Genomic DNA, 11,181 nt, shown 5'->3' with positions numbered 1-11,181 from the left:
TATTGTTGTCAAGACAGGTGCCCCTCATACTATATTTGTGCATTTAATTTTTTCTGGCTATGGCAGTACAAGCAATTTCAAAATGTGTTACAGTGCATTACCACTGTTACAATTAGACACATTTAAATACATCCAGAGACTAGCCAGCTGGTGATATGCATGTTTACAACCAGTGTGGCATTGGGAATGAGTAACCACCTTTTTAAACTGTATGGACTTCTCTTCTGTCACCTCCCAGCTTTCTTAGGGACCACACAGAGCCACTGGGATTATCCACTGCATTTATTTTGACTCGGGCTGCTTCCACACAAGGGGTTTGGTGTGGAATTTCCATTCTCATTCACAGTGGTAGAGAGGGGAGAGGATTACATGATGCCATCATCCATTTCCCAATGTCTTCCCAGTGCTGCCGCCAGCTTTTAAAAAACCAACTTTTTTTTCTTAAAGAATGTTGAAACGAAAAGAATGTAGATGACCCTCATCAGTTATACAAGGCAGAGGTCTCATATGGGCAGTGATACAACAGCTGAGCTTAGAAAAGTTAGGTTTATGGACTCCAACTCCCAGAATCCCGAGCCAATATGTCCCCTGACTGAAAGCTATAGTCCAAACATGTAATTTTCCAAAACTTTGCCTATAAGGAAAATGAAACGGTCACAGTTCAGCACATATTCATTATGTCCTTAGTGGTGTGCACCATTTTATAACCCCATTAAAATATTTTTTTAAAAAATCAGTCTCTTGCGTAGAGCTCAAAATGTTTTTCTCTTTGTATATATTTAAAATTTTAACATAATACTGTCCAAAAGAAAGTACTCTAGTGGTAAAACCCTTTCTGGCCGCAACCTATTTTTTTTTTGGTTAATTTAAGACTTCCAGTCTATGCTTCTGAGTCACGTTTCCTCACAAAATATTAGCCACATACTGTTTACTTAAAAAGAAAGAATGCTATAGTGCTACAATACTAAATTTGAAATTAAATGAGAAAACCATTTTCAATCAATTTCATTTTACCAATGTGTACCTTTCCTCCATAATGAAACAGTTCCAATGTTTACTTCCAGTCAAAAAAAAAAAAAAGCTAAACAATTTAGGTTTGTTGATATTTCAGGGATACTAATCATATGTCTACATTAATAAGTGCTTAGCACTAAATAAATAATTGATTTCTATTTTAGTTAAGAATTCCAGGAAGTGGATTTCGTTGTTCATACCCAAGTGGCTGTTTAGGTAAACTGAACCTTTTATTTCACCACACAGCTAAGTCACACCCATTGGTTTGGAAAGAATGTAGCACGTTATATAGAAAATGTGCAACAACCTTCATAGTGTGGCAAGTCAACTACAGTTCAACTTGCATCTCACTGTAGAACAGCAATAATTTATTAGAGAAAAGGCCTATCTGAAAGCAGCCCCAGTTGCTTTGCTTGTTCTTGCCAGAGGGAAACTAGCATCCCCATAATCCAAAAATATTGGACAAAGGGGGTTGGGGTGAAGGAGAAACAAGGGATAGAGATGGGGAACTACAGTCATTAATTCCCACAACCAAGATAGGGCAGATTAATTGTATTCATGCTGTAGGTCTTGGGTCCTGGCTGTACCCTTGGGTCTCTCTGCTCAACCGATAGAAGTCTCTACCATTCCTCTGCCTTACCAATCCAAGTTTCTATTTCCTAGGTGCCCCACATGCTCCGGAGTGTCTGAAGCTGTAAGAATATATAGACTAATTCTCATCATGGATGGATACTACTCAAGACCAGGTTGGGTAACAAAACAGAAAGTCTTCAGCCTGGGTCCTAATTCCCATGGCTTTTGAAGTGGTTTCCTTAGCGCACTTCTGCCAAAGCATAGGTACAACTAACTCCCATAGGCAGCCCAAGGATAAGTGGTGGAAGAGGTAAGATAGATACAGGACTCGCTCAGTTTTTCTATATATATATAAAACTGACCCACCACCAGAGGCATAATATATGTGCTAAGAAGGTCAAGTGCATGCTTAACAGGTCAGGAAAAAGGCTACATTTTGAACCACAAATACCAGAATTCTTCTCAAGCCACATGGCCATTGGTCAGACTGGAAAGGATTCTGGGAGTAGTAGTCAGAAAAGTCATATTTCCAAACTCTGGTGCCTAACTGCAGAAGGAGAAGATGCATATCTCTAGAGGCTCTGAACCTCTTTGTATGGGATTCATTTTGAATGGTGTGCAGGTTCCAGGATGGAATTGGGAAGGTTCCTCTATGTAAATATTATGAGGCTGGGGAGGGTGTGTTTGAAGTACATACACAATTCAGGAAGGTGTGATGGGAGGAAAAGGTGTGTGTCTTCTGCACAAAACAGGCCCTAGTATGTGCATCTGTGTTAGGAAAGCATGTGAAAAAATGCAGGGAAGTCAGCAGGAAAGTGCTAGGCATGCTGGGACAATGGCCATGCAAACAGGAAGGGATTGCTGGTCTTACACTGTTGACTTCTTCTTGACTTATAAATAGTAGTAACAAATGTGCAGGAAACCCAGGAACATGGCTAGCACTCCTTTACTTCTCCCTAACCTTGCCATTCCTTGTTCTTGCCTGCTTTCCTAGGTGTGAGCTTATTCTGTCCTTAATGAATACCCCCACCCTACCCTCAGGCTCTGCCTTGAGGAACAGAAACACCCATTGCAGTGAAGAACCATCCCATCCCAGTGGTGGACTATCAGTTGCTGCTAGGCCTCCACTCTGCAAGGTTCCAAGGTTGATCCCTCTTTTTCTTGTCCCAGCTCAGGTTGATGGGTTTAAAAAAGGGAAAGATGTCTCATGCCCCACACCTGGCTGCAGGCCCCAAGTTTAGGATCTGCTCTTAGTTTAAAAAAAAAATGATTGGTTGCACCAGACCTACACAGAGTAGAGTGGCAGCAATTTTAGGCACAATACAGAGGGGGCCTGTGGAAGCCCTGAGGGAGGAGTTATTTTGAGGAGGAAACACCAAGGCATTGGCCTCCACCCTGGCACTGCTTCAAGGCCTCTTGTATTTCCCAGAGCAAGTCACCCTTTGCTGAACCCACCCACCCCCCAGTTAGTAAATCTCATCTGCCCTTTTCTGTCATCAGACACTGTTTCACTCCCCTCTAAGCCAGGAGCTGGCTGGGCAAAGTGAAGAACAGCGGCCAGTGCTGACGACTTTCCCTGCTCCATGAGGTATATCGACCAGTCTCACCCTGGCTGGGTGGACGGGTGATTGGCCCATCACGCCCCCTGCTGGAATGTTCTGTGGCTCCTCCGGCAGGGCAGGCGGCTAGGGCATGTGGCTGCTGACGCCATGGTAGGAGCGCAGTAAGACCTTATGCTTGGTGGCCACCTCGCTGCGCCGACGCTGGTGCTCCACCAAAAACTCTTTCAGGCGACTGGTGGTGAAAGTGAGGGTCTGGCGCCGCAGCTTCATCAGATAGGCATCCTGGAGCCAAGGGTTGGCAAAGCAGTCCTTGAGAGTGGGGCGGCTCCTGTAAGGCCAAGAGACATTAGGAAGAGGTTGATCTTTCCATAGCCCCCACCTTACTTTAAAGAGCAAGGAGGGTAACAGAGTGCTACCAGAGCAACAGAGAACATATAGGAAGCTGCCTTATACTGTCTAGCTCATCAGTTAGTGCAGTATTTATACATCAGTGATTCTCACATATTGGTCCTTCAGGGGTTTTGGACTTCCACTTCCAGAAGCTCCAACCAGCTTAGTCAAAAGGAATGCTGGAGCTGAAGTCCTAAACATCTTGAGGACCAAAGTTTGGGAACCATTGTTGTTAACTGCCCTCAAGTTGATCATGATTCATGGCAACCCTGTGGGTGAGATATCTCCAGGACTCCATATCCTCCACTGCTTTGCTCACGTCCAGCAGGCTCATACCCATGTTCTCCCCAATTGAGTCTAGCCATCTGGTGTGAAGTCTTCCTCTCTTTCTGCTGCCTTCCACCTTCCCTAGCATTATTGTCTTTTCTAATGAGTCATGCCTTCTCATGTGACCAAAACTATAACAGCCTCAATTTAATCATCTTGGACACTTAGGGGTATTTCAAGCTTGATCTTTTCAAGGACCCATTTGTTTGTCATTTTTTCTCTCAATGGTATCCTCAGCACTCTTCTCCAGCACCACATCTCAAATGAGGTGATTTTTTTTAATCCACTTTTTTCATGGTCCAGCTATCACATCCATACATAGTGATTGGGAATACTGGGAACCACTGGTCTACTGCAGTACTACAGCTCTCTGAAGTTTCTTGCAGGAGTTTTTCCAGCCACACCTGGAGATGACATGGATTGGATCTGAGACCTTTTGCATGCAAGGCATGAACCCCACCATGGAGTCATGTGTATTTCCCTTGCCCAGATGTAGTCACATTCAGACTTCAGAGAAGAAATGAGGTAAGATAGACCCCTGACACCCATGGATCTTGTCTCCTCGAACAATCCTATCTTCACTCACCAAGAGCTCTGCTCTGAGGTTGGAATCTTGCATCCTCTTACCTGTAAGTAAGCTCTACTGAATTCACTGTACTTACTATGCATAGGGCTACACTGCCAAGCCTGAATCCTACTGGTAGTCCCAACTAGAGCAGACCTATTGATTCAGTTATTGAAAGGTGAATCAAGAGTAAATCCCATTGATTTCAATGGTTGGGACTGCCAATAAAATTCAGAATTCACTCTACGTTAGACAATGAACACAATTCAACCTTCTTAATTGGAGATTTGCCATGAAGCACCCACAGATTCTGCTGGTTAACAGCTCTTTGCAAGTGACAGCCTGGAACATATCCAGCTATGCAATTCCCAAGATGCACCACCCTTCTCTCTCTGCCATTCACTCACCATGGATGAGCACAAAGGACTTTGCGGATGAAGAGTGCAGCACTCTGGGAGACATTGGGGTACAGCTTGAAGGCATCATAACGGGCTGCCAGAATTCGGCTCTCAGCCTCTAAGGGATCCGCTTCAAGAAAAGGTGAGCGACCGCTGAGCCTGGTAGGCAAAATGAGTGAGGGATGAGAAGATTACAGACATGAAGGAAATACCATTTGTCTATCAATGCAGTTCTGTGAAGTATCATAGAGCTACTCTGTGAGAACCACTAGGCCTTGGCAGAGGCTATAAAGACAGTATATAAAAGTCAAGAGAGCACCAGGGAGTTATGATCCTGGAAGCAGACATCTGCCCACTCTTGTCCTCTCAGTGGACATGGTCAGATGAGTCAGGAAAATATCTGATTGTGCCCATCTAATTCCATCTCTGCCCTGTGTTCCTCTGCTTGCCCATTTCCAGCATCCTCCGACTCCAACCATACTTACATGATGTATGTAAGCACTCCCATGCCCCAGATGTCAGCTGCTGAGCCAATGGGATCCCCCTTCACCATTTCAGGAGCTGCAAAGGAAAGAGGGAGCCATCTCTTTCTCTGAAGAATTGGCAGGCACTATCAAGGCCCATCATGGGCCCAAAAGGGTTTTTATTTTTATGCTGGAAAAGCCCAGCAATTTCATTTGGCCAGGTCTCACCAGCTCTATAATGAAGATGCTATCTAATCTTTAGGGGGGTGAATTTGGGAGGTAAACAAGAAGGATGCATTTCTATGTTTCAAGCTGTAAATACAGGCAGGCAGACAAAGAACTATGATCCTACCTACTGCCTTAATGCAATAAGAAGGGCCTAAGGCCATGGGGAGGAGATTGGGAAGGGCTTAGGCTGTATGATGTGGAGAGCTCAATCAAGGCAGTGATTCTTGACTGGGAACATCAGAAACAGAAAGACAGGAACAGGCACCATAACCCCAAAGATCCTAAGAAAAAGTGGAATGAGTATTATGAACCAGAGCCTGGAAAAAATATATTTTGTACTGCAATTCTGAAATTTTAAAAATAACTTTTCTAATCCCTGGTACAAACCCTTGTAAATGAACTAGGTTGTTCATCTGCCTGTGTACCCACTAACTCTTTCAAAGGAATGATACCCCATGGATCATGATCAGAAGGGATGGTGAGCCTTTCCAAGCCTTGTGAACTATAGCATAATAGTGAAATTGAAAGGGGGAGGGGGAGGAGCCTTCAGGTGTTTGGCAGAAGGGGTCTAACGTCTTTTCTGTGGTACCCCAGTTATGGAATGCTCTCCCTTCAGAGGCTGGATGAGTGCCAATGCTGGTGTCATTCCATTGCCAAGTCAAAATCTGGCTTTTATTAAAGCTTTTAGGGCCTAGTTGATTTTATCCAATTTACATACCAGCTATGGTTGCCATTATTTTAAAGTGCTCTAATTGTTTTCAAATTTTCAAGTTTTAAGTGATAAATGGTTTAATACATATATTTATTTAGTCTTTAAAAATTATTGTTACTGTTATTTATTATCCTAAATTGATTTCATATCACATTGCCCTGAGAGCTTCAGATACAGGGCAGGATATAAATATTGAAATAAAGTAATAAAGAAGTGATGTACTTGACTTGGACCATGAGTGGGAGTTATGATGAGAGACCTTCTCCACGTCTTTCCTGCTTAGTCTGTTTGCAGACTAGTATGCAGCTCAAACCCATTTGTTGCATACATGGAGCAGCCCTATGTAAGTTGGTTCATTTTATGTCATAGCTACTTCACATTTGTCTGGCACACAGTACCTCCACTCTATCCCTATCCAATCCTCTGCCTTGTCAGCTCCATACACATACTCACCCATGTATTCCAGCGTACCAACACGGCACCCTAGCTGACGCAACACCAATGGATTATAAGTCTGGGCACTGCCAAAGTCAATTATTTTTATGGAATTTGTGGAGGAGACAATGATGTTATCAGGCTTCAAGTCAAGGTGGATAATGCGCCGTCCATGTAAATACTCCAGACCCTGTAAGATCTGTATTACATATCCCACCACATCATCCTCTGAGTATCGGAACCTGTAGGCACAGATATGCAGTTAAGAAGATGGAGAGGACCCTAAGAAATCCTCCTTGAGCCTGGTCGGATACTGTACACCTAAACCTGTAAAGAAGTATCACCAGCTCTAGAGAAGCACCTTGGAGACCTTATTTGGGCACACAATGAAGCAATATAGTTGTTATTAAAAACTTCATATTGTTTCTTTTCTATGTATATCTGCTGAATGGGTCTTTTCCTAAGGGTGTTCTGTGCTCTGCTCCGTGCATTAGCTTTAGCTATGCTCCATTTCTAGCATTTGAAGAATGCCTAAATAAGGTACCTAATGTGTGGCACAGGTTGAAGAATTCAGGAGGAAAAGGAAACTTTTAAACCTGAAACAGTATATATTATTAACAAGCTTCACAGAAATGCTCCAGCTTCAGGAACATTACCCTCAGCTAACATCCACAAGGACTGTTTAAAAAAAAAGTTGGAATCTAAACAGCCAACCTATCCAGAGCCGTCTTATATTCTAGGAATTCAAGGCCCCAGAAACCCAGTAAATTCTGACCTTGTAAAAGTTCCTTTATTGTACCATACTCCCCAGAATACCCCAACCAGTATTACCATTGATAATTCACAGAACTGTAGCCGCAAAATAATATTTTTGAGTACTGTACTAGTATAAATTGCAGCATTTATAGTCTTACACCAATAGAGTTTGGTCTAATAAGCTAATGCTTTCCTGAATTTTGTCTTTCCTCTTTATTGTGTCATTCCCATTCCAATCATGGCAGATGCACCAATTTAAGTTTCTATAAAGAGATGTAAAGAGTTGTAATTATTCATGTACAGGCAATAGTGGGGGACAAAATTCACAGCAAGGGTCAAAGGCCTGCTCTTGAATATATTAAAAATTAAATTTCCAAGAAGAAGCAAATTATAATTTGCTGTGGTTCCTTTTGGAGCAATGCTGCTTCTCTTCCTTTTGGAAGCACAATACTTCGTTCAAATGAGGGTCACAGGACCAAAAGTGGAGGTGATGCAACTGATTACTTTTCCTCCACTGTGTAGTTCTGTCACTCAGTTGTAACGTTTAAAATGCTTTCAATCAGAGAAAGTCTTAACATTTAGGACTTAAATTAATCTAAACTGATTAACACTAGTTATCAATTCCATCACAGATTTCTAAGTGATCTAAAGCTAGTTCAGGCCTACAAACAATTGTCATAACTTTGGAAAGTTTTTTGTTAGTGGAGTGGGGACAGACTGTAATACCAACCATGTGCCAAGTTTTTGGGTATCTTTTCTAACCTCTAGGCCAAAGTAATACTAGCGCACTTTCCTTCCTTTTCTTGGCTCAGTCTTTTATTTACCATAGTGCCATTGCCTCACCAGACACAGAAGCCCAATGCATCTTGGTTTCACCCATTCCCTTCCCTTTCCCCCCAACAAACCTGTCAACCAAGTGGTAGAGAATCTCCTTCCCAGTGCAGTTTTCAGCTATGAGCACCAGATACCGAGGCGTAATGTAGGCCTCATGCAGTGCCATAAGGTGCTCATGGTGCAGGCTCTTCAGGATCTCATATTCCTGCAAGACACTCTGCTTGCCTTCTGCCTCATATGGCACAATCTTGGCTATAAAACGTTTGCCTGTGGCATTTTCCTTACATTCTCGGACCACTCCAAATCGGCCCCTGCAAACACACACATGGCACATGTTCAGTACATGTTTAGATAATTCCAAGGCCTGTCCAACAAATTCTAAGGCATCAGGCTCCACCAAAATAATAATAAAAAAATGCAACAGGTAGAGTCACCAACAATTCTACAGTAGTTCCAGGATGTCCATGAAGCTTGCCTTATCATTGTCTGGGCACGTATCAGCTTCAGATATTATGACTGGAAAGGGGGACAAGACACTCCTTTGTGACATCCTATTTTACTGCTGGAAATGTGTAACACATTTAGAAACAACTCATGTACCACAGTTCAGAAGGAGGTGAGACACTGTTTGGGCTTAGGACATTTCAAAGTTGCACTTCCTGGATCATTTGCATTTCCTGTCACAAGCCATGACATCCAAAACTGTTTTTCAGTTCTGAGATCTTGACCAGCTGATAGCTTGAAAGATTCTAGGTATGGAACCTGAAGTAGTGAAACACCCCACAGTACTACATGTGTCCCCACTCCCTGTCCCCAAAGCTGTGCTCTATCCATCCCTGATGTTACGCAAAATTTAACCTCCTGCAGCTTCACTGGAGGCAATGGATGTCACACAATACTTACACGTGTCATGCAATAAACATGATTGTGTGAATGGAGTAGGCTGGGATTGCTGTGGCCACAATACACAGACCTTTATTACACCCAGGATCCATGAAGGGCCTGTTCTGTCCAACAGTACCTAATCCTGACCAGAGCATCCACTACTCCATGGTGACCTTATCACGCTAGATGTATCCCGCTCAGAAATGGGATTTAAAAGTTTAAAAACCCCGCAAATGCAGGAGGTTTTTCAGACAACATTTCTTCCAAATAGCAATAATGCAAAACAAAACAAAACAAAACAAAAAAAAAGCAACCACTTTCCTTTTGCTTTATTTTTGCATTATTGCTGTTTGGGTCAAATGCACCTGAAAAACCTCCCGCATTTTCAGGTTTTTTCTACTTTTAAATGCTGCTCAGATTTGTCTCTCATGATAAGGCTAGTATGAGCGTGATTCTTCTAGTATGATAAGGCTCTAATGGTGGTTGACATGCTCTTCTACCCTTGGCATCTGCAGCCAAAAAGCTGTCCATCACCAGGGCTGGGAAATACCTCATCCTGAATTACTGCTCCCTGGAACAGATTATACTGGGCTGGATTGTTCAATGAGCATGACTCAGGATAAGGTAACTTCCTATGTTCAAAGGACAGAAGCCTTACCTTGCTCTCTCATCCAAGAATGTGTAAGGTTTTTGAGGAACACCTTGGTGCAGGGAGGAGTCATCCTTTGCAGCTGCAGAGAGTCTGCCCTGAGCACCACTGCCAGTGTCCCTGCCAGGGGTAGTACTCCGGCTCAGGAAGCGTGTGTGAGAAGGCCCTTCTTCTGTCCTTGGGGTAAGTGAAGGGCTAGGTCCACCATCTGGGGTGGTGGGCACTCTTGGTGGGATGGAAACAAAAGAAGTGACCACATATGGGACAGCTTTGGGGGAGACAGTTGCTGGTGAGTCTGCCATTGTGGTTGGCGATGCAGGAGAGATAGGTGAGAACTTGGAAGAGCTGGCAGAAGATGCTGGAGCAGGTGAGACCGTGGTGGAGAAGGATGTCTCACTGTGGGTACTGAGGGAAGATGCTGTCCTGGAAGGCTTTGATGTTGGCTCAGGAGAAGCTGACAGTTCAATAGCTGAGCTCTCAGAAGACAGGGTATCTTTGTTGGATGGAAGCAGGGCTGCAATTGGGAGCTTTGCTTTCTCTACAACCACAGAAGTCTCTTCATTGTCCTGAGTAACTGGTGGGGCAGCAGGCACCTGCATTCCCACTGGTACCACTGCCCCCTTCTGTTTCCTGAGAGAGGTGGATGTCAGAGGATCGGTACTTTTCAACCATGGCTGGGAGGACTGGTTCAAAATGGTCTGTGAAGATTTGGTGGAAGTGGCTTTCTCTGAGGCAGTCATACTCTTTTTGGCAGTGACAGCCATATGGGCAGCTTTGGGTTCTGAATGTGAAGAAAACAGTATGAATTATCCACAAAGGAGAAAAATGGGGCGAGGAGGGCAGGGAGCACCAATGGGCCTGCTTTACTACCTAAAACCCTAAGCAATCTGAGGATCCTCTAAGTGTAACACTGGTAATCCAAATTATGACAGGGCCAGATGAAGAAATGAGTTGGCTCCCTGGCCCCAAATAGCAGACTTTGGAACATGTGTTCCAACATGTGGAACTCTAAGGTGACTATACAGTAAATACATTCCTACAGATAAAAGGCTTGCCCATATGCTGTCCTACACTGAGCAGAGGTTGAGAACAAAGAACCAGCTATGGAATAATATCAGTCTCCATCACACTTCAGTGTTCCAGGCTTTGAATCATGGGATATATGAGGCCTTTCAGCACACATAACATTATCTTTCAACAGAGTGGAACGGTCATGAAGCCCAGGAGCAACAGACAAGTGCTTGCTGTTACACACACACACACACACACCACAAGCTACTGTTTGAGGAGGTTGCTTCACTCTGCTCAGTGGTAAGGTCTGTAACAGACTAGAACTCTAAATCGAAGTGCTTCCATAGCAGAGTCACTTTGAATCCAAGGCAATTCACG

The 11,181-nt window shown here is 43.6% G+C and overlaps 1 protein-coding gene across 1 annotated transcript in view; it reads right to left on the bottom strand.

The window, feature by feature from the left end:
* Positions 1 to 267: 267 nt before the first annotated feature.
* SPEG (striated muscle enriched protein kinase) overlaps positions 268 to 11,181 on the bottom strand; it is a 174,049-nt gene continuing 163,135 nt past the window's right edge. Inside the window, 6 exon segments of the mRNA XM_042458763.1 lie at positions 268 to 3,477; positions 4,839 to 4,988; positions 5,315 to 5,390; positions 6,687 to 6,910; positions 8,330 to 8,569; positions 9,802 to 10,573. Of these exon segments, the coding sequence (XP_042314697.1) occupies positions 3,273 to 3,477; positions 4,839 to 4,988; positions 5,315 to 5,390; positions 6,687 to 6,910; positions 8,330 to 8,569; positions 9,802 to 10,573 (1,667 nt within the window). The 3' untranslated portion in view covers positions 268 to 3,272.

Source organism: Sceloporus undulatus, chromosome 1 (assembly GCF_019175285.1).
Source record: "Sceloporus undulatus isolate JIND9_A2432 ecotype Alabama chromosome 1, SceUnd_v1.1, whole genome shotgun sequence".
Taxonomy (NCBI): Eukaryota; Metazoa; Chordata; class Lepidosauria; order Squamata; family Phrynosomatidae; genus Sceloporus; species Sceloporus undulatus.
The sequence above is the reverse complement of the archived record's forward strand: the minus strand, read 5'-3'. Positions and strand labels throughout refer to the sequence as shown.